Here is a 16,801-nt window from a genome sequence, read left to right on the forward strand (position 1 = left end):
CCATGTAGAAACAGGAGGGGAGGGGGAATCGAGTGTATTCACAGACACTAGAGTATGGGTAACTCCATTTTAGATGCCCTGACATCTGCGTTGGTCTATGCCGTTGCCGTGCAGACCCATACGTGTAATGGAGGCATTGGAGGAGGGAGCGTCTTCGCCACAGACAGACCTCTTTTCAGGAGGGAGGGGCTTTTTACTCCCGGATCACATATTGGAGCTTCCTGGAGACGAAAGCTGTTATTTTCTTCGGTGTCCTGGAGCATAGGACGTTGATGTACAGTAAGCAATAAAAAAACGTATAAAACGTATACATACGCTTCGCGCGTACGGCGTTCGATATTAATAAAGCGTATGGATACGTTTCCAGCATTTTTTGTGTTAATCTGATCTCAGGTCAGAATGGGTTAAAATGAATTAACTATCTTGGTGTGGATCTAACAGTCTCTCTCTCTGGGTGTACTCTCTCTCTCTCTCTCTCTCTCCCCTCTGGGCGGGGCGGCGGCGGGTTGGGGGGCGTGTCCAGGAGGACCGCGAGGAGATCCTCAGGGCTCTGAGCTCGGGGGCGGGGCTTCCCCTGGCCCCTGACGTGGACCTGGGGCGGCTGGCGGGCGCCACGGAGCTGTTCACGGGCGCCGACCTGAGAGCGCTGCTGTACAACGCACAGCTGGAGGCGGCACACTGCAGCCTGGCAGCACCGGGCAGCACGGCCACACAGGTCAGTAGGCATGTAACGATACACTCAACTCACGATACGATACGTATCACCATATGAGGTTCACCGTACGATTTTACACGATATTTTCAACACAATGATTTTCCAGATGATTTTTCACAATTTTTATTTAACTACATTGCAAAGATAATTGCCTTCCTTGATGTATTAATGAGCATCAATAACGACCATCACCTGGGCACAGTCACAGACACATATACAGCTCCCCTCTCCAGGCCTCTACTGTCTCATTTCTCTCCAAAATCATGTGAATATGATGGAATATGATTACAGCTGACATTTCTTATCACACACTAGCCCCAATAAATAAATAAAAAGAGAGGAACTAGTGGAGTCTGTGGAGAAGAGAGCATTTTATGTTTGGTTGTGCGCTCTGGCGTTCTTTCGCACTTTCACAAATCACTCATTTTGGTCTTGACCATAAACATTTACAAGTAAGTTTATTTATTTGACCCTTTAATCCACGATAAACTACCGCTATGGACTTTGTTGTGAACGAAAGTGAAAGCCTGGGGTACCGACGCCCCAAGGGACCCACCAACACGTCATCTTTTTGTTCTCTTTGTTTTGGGATGGTCCATAGGAGCTGCCGTCGGGGTCAGACAGCGACATGAGCCTGGGCTCCTCCGTGGTGTTCCTCAACCACAGCAGCGGATCGGACGACTCTGCCGGGGAGGCGGAGTCGGGGGCGGGGCCAGGGGCGGAGCTCCATCCGGAGGCGGAGCTCCTCCAGCGCAGCGACCTGTGGAGGCTCTACTTCGGAAGCTCCTACGAGTCGGAGCCGGGGAACAACAACAACAACGACAACAACGCCGCCGCCTCCTCCTCGCCGTCAGGACGGGTGAGACCCTTTTGGTGTTAGCATCATGTTATGCTTTAGCTATTGAAAAATAGCAGATCTACAAGCTCCCGGTGGCGCGCTACGAGCTTGTATAGGTCTGCTATTATTTTTTTTATCGAAGAACGACTGACATAGAAACATAGCTATTTCAGAAAACTGTCAGGATGTAGAAGACATTTTTTAGAATCTGATCTCAGGTCAGAATGGGTTTGAGATGGCACGTAGTGCATAGAAAAGCTCTATAAAAATGCAATTCATTATTATTATTATTATTATTACCTGGAGGTTATGCAGGAATGCCTACTGAGTGGCAAAAAAACGTATTTTCTGGCCTTGACAGCCCCATATACAGACTTTCGTTCAACTTTGACCCCTCCATCACATGGAACTATTTTTTGGGCGTAGTGATATGGACACAAAAAACATAGTTCTGTGTGATAGAGGGGTAAAAAGAATAACGAAAGTTGCACTAATATTTTAGAAATAGGTCAACAATACAAATAACGTTAGTTTTGTGGATTAATTTAACTTTACTGCGTGGCCCCGGCCCCCAGTGCCCCCCCACAAAATGACCGGAACTACTTGATATTTCACCAAAACCAGAGCAGAACTCCCACCACGGGACTCTGGCAATCAATTAATACAGTTGCAACCACTATATTAATGGCAGGTATTTCATACAACTTAAGTTAAAACTATCCCTTTAAACAACGTTAAACGACATTAAACTCACTTTGCCACTCGATTTCTCATTCACTTTATACATACCCTTTATTGGTCCTCATTAACCTATTCATTTACTGTAGGCCTGACGTCTAAATTAAAAAAAAAATCTTCTAAATCCTGACCGTTTTCTGAAAAACCTCATGTTTCTGTATCAGTGGTGCTCAATATTTCATGTCAAGAACCCCAAGAATTATATGTAATATGCCTCCCCCCATCTGAAAATATGTTCTTCCAGGGACCCCCTCCCCCAGAAGCAAAGATATGAGTTAAAATGTTCACTCTGTAAGTCTGTAATAATATTATATTCAAAGATTTGAGGCACATTTTCACAAATGTTCAGAAATAGCAGACCTACAAGCTTGTAGATCTGCTATTTTTCAATAGTTAAAACACCAAAAGGGGTTCCCGCCCAAAATGGGTTAAAGTTCATGATAAAATGGCACAATTGTTTTCTACTCAGTCGGTGTCTCATGGGAGGGCTGTGGGCAGTTCAGAAACGCATCGATGGGGAATCCAAGCTTCTTCTTTTGTTAATCTTGTTTAAAGAAATCTGCTAATAACGAAGACTGTAAGATTAAAAATAATTAGCTGTAGTATGTTCAGAATCTCTAATAAGACTAAGCATATTTTGATACCAATACCCACAATTTAGGCATTTAGTACACCATGCCTTTATCCTTTTACTCAAGTGAGAGTTTGAATACAGGCATGTTGCTTTCCACAGTAGTATATTGTAGCACTGACACTTTTACTTACATTAAAAGCAGTATTTCTTCCACCACTATTAAGTATTACTGATCATGTCTTTTCCTTTTAACCCATTCTGGACGGGAAAACCCCTTTGGTGTTTTAACTAAGCATTGTGTTATACTTTAGCTATTGAAAAATAGCAGATCTACAAGCCCATAGCGCGCCACCGAGTGGCGCGCTACGAGTTTGTAGGTCTGCTATTTTTGAAAAATCGTGAAAATGCGGCACAGATCTTTGAATATATGTATTCTTTCAGAGCGATCGTTTTTTTTTATTTCGACGTCAGGACTTAAATGGGTACTTAAAATACATGATTACTATATCCTGTGAAAGTATGAAACAGCTGAGGTTGTGAAAAAAACAAAAAACAAATCAGTTGTAAGAAAAACTATACTTGTAATTCTGTGAAGTTGCCTAAACTGAAATAAAAACAAAAATAAATACATGATTACTAGAGGCACCACACACATATACAGGACAGCCACTAGATGGCGGTTGTGAGACATCTTTTCCTTTTGAAAAAACAGAACTCTCAGTGCGTTGTCTCTGAGAGACAGGAGCTCACAGCAGCAGCAGCAGCGGGGGGGTGGTTGCCGGTGCGACTCCCCCTCCCGGCCTACATGCCCTCGGTCCAGACGGGCTTCCAGGAGCTCAGCCCGGAGCAGACGGAGAGACTGCAGCGGGAGATCAGAACCATCAAGAGCAGCCACAGGAGACACCGCGTGAGTTTGACTCTTTAATAATTTAATTCACCCATTTTGGGGTTCGGGAACCCCTTTTTGGTGTTTTCAAAAGCATCATGTTATACTTTAGCTGTTGAAAAATAGCAGATCTACAAGGTCATAGCCTCGCAGCACTCTGTAGATCTGCTATTTTGTGTGTAGGTTTGCTATTTTTGAAAAATCGTGAAAATGCGGCACAAATCTTTGAATATATATTCTTTCTGAAGACTTTTCTTTTTTAATTTCCATGTGTGTGTGCGTGTGTGCGTGTGCGTGTGCGTGTGCGTGTGCGTGTGTGTGTGTGTGCGTGTGTGTGTGTGTGTGTGTGTGTGTGTGTGTGACTGTGTGTGTGTGTGTGTGCGTGTGCGTGTGCGCGTGCGTTGCAGGGTCTCCAGGGCAGTGGTCATCAGGTGACTCCAGTGTCCAGTGGATCAGGCCTGCTGCTCAGTCAGTCTCATCTGACCTCAGATCAGGTGACTCCAGTGTCCAGTGGATCAGGCCTGCTGCTCAGTCAGTCTCATCTGACCTCAGATCAGGTGACTCCAGTGTCCAGTGGATCAGGCCTGCTGCTCAGTCAGTCTCATCTGACCTCAGATCAGGTGACTCCAGTGTCCAGTGGATCAGGCCTGCTGCTCAGTCAGTCTCATCTGACCTCAGATCAGGTGACTCCAGTGTCCAGTGGATCAGGCCTGCTGCTCAGTCAGTCTCATCTGACCTCAGATCAGGTGACTCCAGTGTCCAGTGGATCAGGCCTGCTGCTCAGTCAGTCTCATCTGACCTCTGCCCTGCTGACCACCAGACCCTCGCTCAGCAAGGCTGACTGGGCCTCCTACAGGAACCTGTGAGTACAACAAATAACATGTATTTCAAGGACTTCCATAACTCTGAGAATGTGCACAGTTATTGCGTACAATAACACGTGTGTATATAAACGGGACACGCACACACTTAACCCATTCTGACCTGAGATCAGATTCTAAAAAAAATTCTTCTACATCCTGACAGTTTTCTGAAAAAGCTATGTTTCTATGTCGGTGGTTGTTCGATTTTTCAAAAATAGCAGACCTACAAGCTCGTAGCTCGCCACTCGGTGGAGTGGCGCGCTACGAGCTTGTAGATCTGCTATTTTTCAATAGTTAAAGCATAACGTAATGCTAAACACCAAAAGGGGTTCCCGCCCCAAAATGGGTTAACATCTTTATTTGTGTTCACATTTAAGAAGACGTTCTTGAACACAATGAGTAGTAGACACACACTGACAAGTGTTTCAGGATACAGATCACAGATAGATAGATGGATAGATGGATAGATAGATAGATAGATAGACAGACAGACAGACAGACAGACAGACAGACAGACAGACAGACAGACAGACAGACAGACAGACAGACAGACAGACAGACAGTTTATTTGTCTCGTCATGGTTTATCCAACATTATTACATGCAAAGAAAAGGTGTTGACAACATGATACAATTGACCGAAAAGGAAAGGGCTTAAGCCGAAGTTTATTATGAGATTTTTTGAGATTTCAGTAATCTCAAAAAGTCAGGAAGCATCGCCATTCCGCCTTTATCCTTTCTTAATTCTTTAATCGACCACAAAGTGGTCACTATATCTTCCTGGGGTCCACACAAAAATGTATACAATAAAAACTGATCATTGACATTTAAAACGGACAAGATCTACTGGTAGTTCTCAGCTAAAACACTCTGCATTTAACGGAGACAACAATGACCAATAGTAACACATACAGTGTTTACATGAACATTTTAAATAAATCCATATGTGGCGATTGCAAATTATCACAGGCACTGAGCAGACTTTTGCCAATGCCTTAGCTCTTGGCTTATTGGGCATTCCTGCAATCTGCAGGCCTCTCACAACTGACTTATGGACATTACAGAGGCTTCCCAAAACGCAGTTTATAGTTAAGGGACGCAACAAAACCACGGCCTCTGCATCCACGTGATGCACTACTGTACTACTGTACTGTTTTTTATTCTAGTTTATTTTTGCTAGCTTTAGGAGGGAGTTAAATGCTGCAATTTGTAAAAATGGAAAAATATGACTCCTAACGTCGTTGAAGTGGGACTCATAAAATGTCCCTGGGACTCGTCTAAAAGACCATCCCGGGACTCATTAAATTGAAAACCTATTTACATCACTGGGAATATGAGCAGTTTACATTTTGTAACCAAGCTATATAATAGCATACTTAAGACATTGGCTTGGTAAGCAATGGCTCTTCCAGACTATGGTCAAAATATACATGCCACTTCCAAAATGGTCACTTTCTCTACTGTCCTCATCAACAACAACAGCTATGACATACAGTAGGAAAAGGCATAATTGTCATTATTATTTTGGTTTTCAAGTACCATACCTATCTAATACCTACAGTATCTAATATTTGAGTCTGTGCAAACAGACCACTAGGGTTTTGAAAACCTTATACCCATATTATGCCATACCCAACACCACGCCAAAACACACAAACTTAGCTATAAGGTTAGACTGAAGTCAGTCGACTTTGAGGCTTATATTATTTATGATTTATATATAGTCTGGACTCTCGTCTTTCATGTGTTTATGCATGTATTTAGTTTAGTTTTGTTTCTGTGTGTTAACCCATTTTAGGCCTGACGTCGAAAAAAAAAAAAAAAAAGTATTCTGAAAGAATATATGTTCAAAGATTTGTTGCCACATTTTCATGATTTTTCAAAAATGGCAGACCGACAAGCTCTCCCCACCGAGTGGCGCGCTACGAGCTTGTAGGTACGAGCTTGTATAGGTACGAGCTTGCTAGGTACGAAGCATTCGGTGGTACAGGAGGAACCAACATGTTTACGTTTATTTATTTTTTAACTTTCTCTAGGTACGAAGCATTCGGTGGTACAGTAGAAACCAACATGTTTACGTTTATTTATGTTTTAACTTTCTCTAGGTACGAAGCATTCGGTGGTACAGGAGGAACCAATGTGCAGACCTCAGCCGCCTTTCAACCTGGACAGCGCGTCACGCTAGCCTAATGACACAGACGCGCTAGCCTGTCTGTCACGTTAGCTTTGTTGGATTACAACTTAACAATGTAAATCAAACAGCTTAACATTTAATTTAATGTTTCCTATTGTTTTTTTTAATGATTATGAATAGAATTCACTTGAATGTATCTTGTAATAAAATGTACATATTATGTAAAATAAAATCTAATTTACTTTTTGGTGAAGATTCATCAACAGTGTTATCATTTGTTCTCTTTATAATGCAACTACCAATATGGACTTGAATGTATTACTGTATATTGAAATTGGGAGCTGAATGATTGATTGATGAATTGAACAATGTGGACCCTGTTGTAAACAAGTGTAATGATTAATTGGGTCGTCCACTCACAGTTGACAGTCTTTGTATTGAGTTTGTGCTTAAAATGTACTGTAAATTCTACAAATTGTTAATAAATATTTCAATCAATCAATCAAAGACAATTACACTGTACACACGTAACATACAAAGCCAGAGAGCGTAGCTCCATTGTGGGCCTATTGTAAATTACAGTAAGTATGCGTACACGCTATGGAGTCATTTAATTAATGTTCACCAGCTACAGTTTAATTCACCCTCTGAAAAAACCCATTAACATGCATGGTGAATCACATCTTGATCAAGATCACAGCTCTAATGTATTATTAATGTCATAGTAAAATGTTGAAAATGAGTGGTATTCCTCTTTAATGATGAATTTGTTGTGGAAATGGCTAAACACCTCTGTGTCATGCTGTAGCCTACTCTACATGTTTAGGAGGGACACAGTTTAAAAGAGGAAACATGTCGTCCTCTTCTTATTTTGAAATTAATTAACAAAGTTATTAAATAGACCCACGACACAACAGCATTAAAAACATGTACGAGGTCGGCCAATCAGCGGCAGTAACTATAGACGTGCAGGCCAGCTAGCCAGTCACGGTTCGGGACTCGGGGGGGACGGCCAGGCGGGACATGATGGGAAGTCAAGGAAGAGACTAACATTTCAGAGAAGCCAACACTCCGGAAGAAAAAAAAAAGATTACAAATACTTAACGGCAACGCCGATTAACGCTGCTTCGCACACGTTTTCCGCGGTCTCCTACGGCAACGGTATGCATCTTTGAAACATCTCATCAACTCTCAAGCGACCCCGTGAGTCTCACTCTCCACAGTGGTAAAGCTGCGCCCTATCATTGCTATGGAGAGTGGCATATAACGGAGGTTTAATACCATCGTCCAAAATTCAGTAAAGGTAACCGAGGGATTAATGTTGATCATGTCGTAAGGAAATCATGTTTTGAAAACTACATTGTATCTGTAAAATCACGCAAAGTCTAAATGAAATAACCTAAACAAAGAACAATTACATTTCACTTTCCAACACTATGTCGCAATCCTTCCCCTAGACGTGTGTGTGTGTGTGTGTGTGTGTGTGTGTGTGCGTGCAGCTCCTTCCTGATCGTTTCACTTCTCTCTTCTCTCCTCAACCATAGAGACTTCTACTTGCACAGGTGAGTTTATACTGATCAATAGTAGCCTATATGCTTAGTATGAGGTATAAAAAATATACAAAATATATATATATATATATATATATATATATATATATATATATATATATATATATATTTTATATATATATAAAAATAAAGTACAGCAGCCTCGTGTTCATACAACAGAAAGATTGGGTAAGACTGACGTTATGTTCCACCCAAACCTTTTTTCATTTTTTCATGAGGCATTGAGGAAGATAGCTATAGTGACATAAGAACATTTATGGAACATTAATGCTCAATTAAATGAGCTAGGTGAAATTGGGAAAGCAAAATAGCACACAACACTACGTTGTTTTTGTAAGTTTGGATTTTTGGCATCCATTAAATCAACTTTAACCTTGAACCGTGTGTGTGTGTGTGTGTGTGTGTGTGTGTGTGTGTGTGTGTGTGTGTGTGTGTGTGTGTGTGTGTGTGTGTGTGTGTGTGTGTGTGTGTGTGTGTGTGTGTGTGTGTGTGTGTGTGTGTGTGTGCGTGCGTGTGCAGGCTGGGTGTGGTCAGAAATATAAAGCTGCTCGTTTCACTTCTCTCTCCTCTCCTCAACCATAGAGACTTCTACTTGCACAGGTGAGTTTATAATGATCAATAGTAGCCTACATGCTTAGTATGAGGTATAAAATAAAGTACAGCAGCCTCGTGTTCATACAACAGAAAGATTGGGTAAGACTGACGTCATCTTCCACCCAAACTCTTCTCCCTTCTGGCTCCAAAACTATGGAATGCACTTCCCATCACAATCAGAACTGCAGCCAGCTCACTCCCAATCTTCCACCTTTTCAGACTCCACCAGCACCATGGCCCGTAGCACTTACCCTAGCCCCTTAGATAAAACTTTTTGTAGACTTAGATAGCATTTTATACAGACTTATAGCATGTTATGTAGACAGCACTATAATTGCATTGTATGTACTCATAGCACTTTATAGTATAATATGCTATAAAGTGTGCTATGACTACATACAGTGCAATGCAAATGCAAATAAACTATTACATACACTATAGACTACATATTATGTAGTCTATAGTGTATGTAATAGTTTGTGTGTAGTGCATAGAAATCCAAATAAACACACATTTCAAAACTCACCAATGCACACTATTGATATATATTTCTATCTTTACATTTTTACAATCTTCAAGATTTATAGTAAACGAATGTTGATGTTCCCCACTTGAAATATTGGCACATGTATGTTTAATCTGGCATATTGGTTGCCATAGTGAATTTCCACTAAATACAAAAAAAGAGAATGTAAAATCTACATAAGGTCTTAACTATACATAATTCTGAGACAAATGTACAGTTTTTCTGTTTCATTCTTTCATGAGGCATTGAGGGATTTTTGGCATCCATAAGGCCCTCTAATATACAGATTTTGATGATCCCAAGAACAAAAATGGTCCAAAGTGTGTTTTTTCAACGTTTGATTATGCTATGAGACCTGCAGAATTGCTGGCTAGAGCACCGGCAAGACTGTCTTTCGGAGACTGTGGCATGCTCAAATTTAGATTCTAGACCACCTCATGTATCCATTGGGACCAACCTTGTCATACCAGGTTGTCGGGAAGGGGGGTAAATACATAATTGATTCAAGGTTTGACTACATTTTGGCAAGGGAAAAATGGCCATAGACATTTTCCAAAAGTCCCTTTAGCCTTTAGTCACTTCAATATAATGTGAATGGAAATAGATTACATGGATACCTATACAAGCCTCCCATGTACAGCCATGCCACATTTAATTTGGGGCACGAACCATGCCGTTGTATACATGCAGTACACATGTAATTTCCGCCTATTGTAAAAAATGAGACCACTTTACTGTATCTATAGCTGTATGACACCACTGTACTTTATCTATAGCTGTATGAGACCACTGTTCTGCATCTAGATACCACTATACTGTATCTAGCTCAGTGGTCTTGTGGTTAGAGCAGGGTTCCCCAATTAGCGGCCCGCTATTTCTTTTCTTTATTTTTGGGTGGGGGGTCCCAGATATAAATGGCATTACATGGGGGTCAGTAGCCTCTGCATGTCAAACTGGGGGTCCTTTTCAAATGGGGTCTTGCCCTGAAAATACATTTTCAGGGCAAGACCTCGACCTCACATGTGCCGACTCTGCCCCCTGCCTGGTACCCTAGTCAAAATTATGGCCCTTGAGGAACATTAATTGGGGAACCCTGGGTTAGAGTGTCTTTAGCCTGACCTAAACAGAGACATTTCTGGTCTAGAGGGGCGGGTCGCGCCTCAGAAATGCGCGCACCCTGATTGGATCTCATCGATCTGTCCGTCACCCCCGGCCCCTCCTCTCCCCCCTAGTGCAGCGCTACGTCACATCATTTAGAGCGACGCCCACCCGGAAGGGTTGACTCCCACTTTTAGACTGGTTCAGCCCACGGCTTTTTCCAGGCTTTCATCTTTCGCGCAGACGAAATGAAAGCCTGGCTATCGAGGCTACGGTTCGGGACTCGGGAGGACGGCCAGGCGGGACATGATGGGAAGTCAAGGAAGAGACTAACATTTCAGAGAAGCCAACACTCCGGAAGAAAAAAAAGATTACAAATACTTAACGGCAACGCCGATTAACGCTGCTTCGCACACGTTTTCCGCGGTCTCCTACGGCAACGGTATGCATCTTTGAAACATCTCATCAACTCTCAAGCGACCCCGTGAGTCTCACTCTCCACAGTGGTAAAGCTGCGCCCTATCATTGCTATGGAGAGTGGAATGGGTTTAATACCATCGTCCTTTAACCGAGGGATTAATGTTGATCATGTCGTAAGGAAATCATGTTTTGAAAACTACATTGTATCTGTAAAATCATGCAAAGTCTAAATGAAATAACCTAAACAAAGAACAATTACATTTCACTTTCACTATCCAATGTATGTGTGTGTGTGTGTGTGTGTGTGTGTGTGTGTGTGTGTGTGTGTGTGTGTGTGCGCGCGCGCAGGCTGGATGTGGTCAGAAATATAAAGCAGCTCCTTCCTGATCGTTTCACTTCTCTCTTCTCTCCTCAACCATAGAGACTTCTACTTGCACAGGTGAGTGTATAGGCCTAGTACTGATCAATAAATAGTAGCCTATACTTTCAATGCTTAGTATGAGGTATAAAGTACAGCAGCCAATTGTGTTCATACAACAGAAAGATTGGGTAAGACTGACGTTATGTTCCACCCAAACTCTTCTCCCTTCTGGCTCCAAAACTATGGAATGCACTTCCCATCACAATCAGAACTGCAGCCTCACTCCCAATCCTCCGGCGTAGTCTGAAAAAACACCTTTTCAGACTCCACCAGCACCATGGCCCGTAGCACTTACCCTAGCCCCTTAGATAACACTTTATGTAGACTTAGATAGCATTTTATACAGACTTATAGCATGTTATGTAGACAGCACTAGAATTGCATTGTGTAGTCATAGCACTTTATAGTAGTCTATAGTGTATGTAATAGTTTATATGTAGCCTATACTTTCATTATATATATATTCCACTGTTACGTTCTTATAGCTTACGCATGTTTCATGATAACTACTTTTTATGTATGTGATGTATTGCCATGATTTTTGTTCTTGCTTAATGTAAATCGCTCTGGATTAAGAACGTCTGCTAAATGCCTAAATTGATATGTATCTTTCAGGACCTTCCACTGCTTTGTCTCAATCATTACTCTAGTCTGGTAGGAAGGAGGGCGGTCCCATCCACCCGAAAGATATCTTTTTCTAACCAACCTTTTTATAATCCTTAAGGTGAATTTTTATGTTCCCCGAGCTAATTATTGTCCCATATATGTTTTTTTTCACCATACGGTATGTTGTGTCCGTCCTGGATTTCCGGCTCTATATAAACTTTAAACTAACATAGCTCCTGAAGGCTTTGATGTGCTCTACACCAAACGCCCAGAGTGGGAGGGCAGTTTGTTAACCAGCGTTGTTAATGTTATGCTTAAAATATTTACTCATTAATAACCTGTAAGTCGCCCAATAATATCTACTGTACTATTTGAAAGCGTTCTATTATAGTACAGTAACTACTGTACCACATTCTATAGCCTAAGGCACCATTAGTTTAGTGGAAATCAAAATGTATTAAAATATATATATATATATATATATATATATATATTCAATTTCAAAATGTAGTTGGAAATGTTATTATGGGCTCAACATTCAGATGGTCTTGTGTCTCTCCTACACTGTCTGTCTCTCAGCTGTCCTACTGTCTGTCTCTTCTACACTGTCTGTCAGCTGTCTTACTGTCTGTCTCTCCTTCACTGTCTGTCTCTCAGCTGTCCTACTGTCTGTCTCTCCTACACTGTCTGTCTCTCAGCTGTCCTACTTTCTGTCTCTCCTTCACTGTCTGTCTCTCAGCTGTCCTACTGTCTGTCTCTCCTACACTGTCTGTCTCTCAGCTGTCCTACTGTCTGTCTCTCCTTCACTGTCTCCCTCTCAGCTGTCCTACTGTCTGTCTCTCCTACACTGTCTGTCTCTTAGCTGTCCTACTGTCTGTCTCGCCTATACTGTCTCCCTGCTAACTATCCTACCGTCTGTCTCTTACACTGTCTGTCTCTCAGCTGTCTGTCTCTCTCCTACACTGTCTCCCTGCTAGCTGTCCTATTGTCTGTCTCTCCTACACTGTCTCCCTCTCAGCTGTCTGTCTCTCCTACATTGTCTCCCTGCTAGCTGTCCTATTGTCTGTCTCTCCTACACTGTCTCCATCTCCTCGAGCAAGAGAGCAAATAGGATATATTTTTTAACTCCCTGTACAGATTGGTCAAACCCATATTTCACAATGTAGGCCTACTGTATACAATCTATTCTGTACATGATGACTTGTCTATTTAATATAGGTTGTTTATTTAGGTCATTTGAAAATAGCCAATCTAGAATCTAATGTGTTGTGATGCGACGCATTGTGATTGCTTGTAGATCGACTACTTATTAAAAGATTATTATACATGTGAAAACTTGAAATGGGACATTCTGCACAATGACTACTGTTACTTTCCATACATAATCGGATACTCCAAGTTGGTAGGCTATTTATCGAGGCTGTGGAGCAAAAGCCTTGTATCTCCATATTCCAACTTTTATTTTATTTGTATTTATTCTATTGTAAATGAATGCCCCACTTCATCATAAAACAGACCAAACTACAACTCGCCAAGTGGCACATCCTGACATTGTGTATTTCTGTACAGTACAGTTTCAACTTGTCTTCCTCCCTCCTGTTGTCTTAGGTGGTTAAAGTTCGCCATCTAGTGGACAATTTTGAAGGAATCTCAAACTGTACAAACAGGTAGGCCTATGTTTAGACTGATCAAACCGATCTAACTGCAGTCAGACCATGAGCATGTTGTTGAAATACACTGTGTATTCTTCTCAATGAAAGTTTAATACACTCAAAGCCTGATCAGTTAATGTCCCATCTAATGTAATATTGCACCAGTTTTTATGGTTTAACTTTCCTTGACTTACTGTATGTGTCGGTTAATCCAAAACAAATCCCGACATCCCTCCCTATGCTGGGCCTGTCATTATAGCCTCCAAACATTTATTTTCAAAAATAGCTGATGTACAATCTCACAGAGGTTAAATGTCATACATTCATGGCCTATTTAAGAGGTTAATGTGTATTCCATGATGTGCGTAACTTCAACTACAGCTTGTGTTCAGTCTCTTCACACCCAAAGCTTAGTTTAAGAGAATGAAGCTGAGATGTTGACACCCTGCTCTGTTTGTACCAGGAATCAACCATGGACAAAAATGTTCTTGCAGCTCAAACTCTGAAACTACTGAATACAGAGGAGCTCAAGACTTTCAAGTTTTTCCTGCGACGGCCTTTTATTCTTGAAGGCCTCCAGCCGATATCAAAGCAAACCCTTCTCGACGACGCCGATATCTGGGCACATATGATATTTCACTTTCGTGATGACGCAGCTCAGATCATGGTGAATGTTCTGCAGAAGATGAACAGGAAGGATCTACTGGAGAGGTTTTAAAAAATACCCAACATATATCAGGTATGTGATGTGCAGTTGTGCACTGTCCAGAGAAACTGAACACAATGATTAATTCAGTAAACAGTAGTTCAGTAAACACACTGACAAGCACATTATTTCATACACAGGCACTTTCCCAAACAATGGGTTTTTTATTTTATTTTGTATTATTCCATAAAATAATATTAAATCCCCTCCCACCCATCTCCCTCACACACGCACACACACACACACACACACACACACACACCCTGTGTTTAATCTATATCATATGGCTTTGTTTTCATTGACCTGTTGGTCTACTCTAACTCTAACTCTGTATGTATAAATGATTTTACCAAAAGCATTCAGATAATGATAATTGATAATGATAAGCTGTTAACATTCCATTTATTCCAGAATCCAATCACAGACACAGTAGAGGAACGTGTCTTGAAAACTCTGTGTGGGATGACAATCAGAAAGTTTATAGAGTTCAAGTCCATTGTGCGTCACTACGAGGGATTCCCAAAGGAAAAGCTGGATGGATTTCGTAGAGCCAACAGGTATGACACTGCCGAACTGATATTGGAGACATACCCGGATAATGCAGAGCAGATCGTGGAGAATGTTTGTCAGCAGATGACACTGGACAGCCGTCTAGACGAACTCGAAGGTAGGTGATTTTTATTTTATTTTACCTTTATTTTTCCAGTAAAAAACACTTTGAGACTAAAGCCTCTTTTGCAAATGTGAAATGTTCATGAAAATAATATATATATGCAACTTCCCGAGATATCAAATTCAGAATTTCCATGACTATCATCAACAGGACCCAAAGAGAAGAAAAGGAAAATAAAACAAGAGGAGCTGAGCGATGACCTCGATGCAACACCTTTCCTTGGTGCTGGTACATCAACAACACCACGGAAATGGGTCCCAGTCAGTAAGGAATGGAGGCCTCTGTTAAAGAAGCTTGTAAACATGGATGACAGTCAAGTTAAAAAAGTTAAGAGTCTTGTGTTTGGGAAAGGTACAGAATTCCGCATAGGAGAGGGAAGTCATGGAGTTGAGGTCTTCTTGGGGTTAAGAAATGATGGCACTGAAGTTGCAGTTAAGAGAATGTCTAAAACCCACAACCTGTACGAAAACCTGAAGAATGATGAACTATATCTACGTCTTCCAGAGCTCGATGATCCTTCGATTGTACGATATGTTGACTTTGTAGAGGATAAGGACTATGGGTACCTTGCTCTTCAGTTATGTGAATGCACACTGGACAAATACATCGCTAAACTTCCAGAACAGGGGAGGAAACAGATTGCAAAACAGTTCCTCAATAGCTTAAGAATTCTTCATCGTCCGGATAGTAAAATTCTCCACCGGGACATCAAGCCTCAAAATGTCTTGATTGGTAAGGAAACAAGCGAATATCAGAAATATAATCAACTATGATTTATTTTGCTTAATCATCATATTGATATACCGACTTTCCCCGCAGATATTCAAGGCAAGGCAAGACTGGCAGACTTTGGAATAAGCCGACAAATTGATGAAGGCCAAACAACCCATCACACCGGAGTTGCAGGAACACCATGCTGGATGGCAAGGGAGACTTTGAATAAAAGTGATGCTGGTTATAAAAGAAGCACCGATATCCAGGTTAGTTTTTTTAATCTGAGTGAGTGAGAACAGTTTAAATAATGAGAACAAAGATCAACCAGATCAAAATGTTCTTACTCATTGTCATGCTCATTCCTAAGGTGGCTGGGATGTTGACATATTACATCCTTTCTGGAGGACACCATCCATTTCTGGAGGACACAAAGAGTGGAGAAACCTGGAAATGTCAACAAAACATTTCCGAATGCAACTACTATCTTGAACTTGATGATGATATGGTTGCCGAGGATCTGGTTGAGTGGATGATCCATGGAGAACCAAAGGAAAGACCTAGAGTGGAGCAATGCTTGGCTCATCCGTTCTTTTGGCCAAACACATGGTATGATAGCAAAGTTTTTGCTCCACACGCTATTCATTCATTGGTCTATAAACAGGGCTGCACATAAGTGGTGCGCCAGTGCGCATGCGCCGTCAAAATTCATAATGCGCTGTCAATCAAGCGCCGGGAAGCGCTTCTGCGTACCAACAGCTGGGGCCGCACAGAATTATTATCATGGCCAGAATACTAGCACATTCTGTGGCGAGAGCATTTTCCACTGACTGCCACTCAAAGTAGCTACTACTGGCTAATCACAGCACGTCTTGCACAAGTACACTGGCCATTGTGGCTAATCACAGCGCGTCCTTAGTCAAACGAGGGAGGTTCCACTCTATGGGGAGGATTCCAAGCTGCTCACTGCTTGTTTTCCGGGTGCTGGAGCAAGTTGCTCGTGTGCGATGCAACTTGCTCGTGTGCGATGCCGTCTCTCACGGACTGGCACTGCTGCACAATATGAAGCTTATCAA

At 41.7% G+C, this 16,801-nt stretch overlaps 1 protein-coding gene across 1 annotated transcript in view; it reads left to right on the forward strand.

Moving 5' to 3' along the window:
- Positions 1-7,000, forward strand: part of pex1 (peroxisomal biogenesis factor 1) — a 258,210-nt gene extending 251,210 nt beyond the window's left edge. Inside the window, exons 22-27 of the mRNA XM_083787208.1 lie at positions 524-715; positions 1,320-1,574; positions 3,578-3,772; positions 4,159-4,182; positions 4,498-4,613; positions 6,719-7,000. Coding sequence (XP_083643334.1) covers positions 524-715; positions 1,320-1,574; positions 3,578-3,772; positions 4,159-4,182; positions 4,498-4,613; positions 6,719-6,803 — 867 coding nt within the window. The 3' untranslated portion in view covers positions 6,804-7,000. The remainder of the gene's footprint in view (positions 1-523; positions 716-1,319; positions 1,575-3,577; positions 3,773-4,158; positions 4,183-4,497; positions 4,614-6,718) is intronic.
- The last annotated feature ends 9,801 nt before the right edge of the window (positions 7,001-16,801 follow it).

Source organism: Protomyctophum parallelum, assembly GCF_964188405.1.
Source record: "Protomyctophum parallelum genome assembly, chromosome: 1".
NCBI lineage: Eukaryota > Metazoa > Chordata > Actinopteri > Myctophiformes > Myctophidae > Protomyctophum > Protomyctophum parallelum.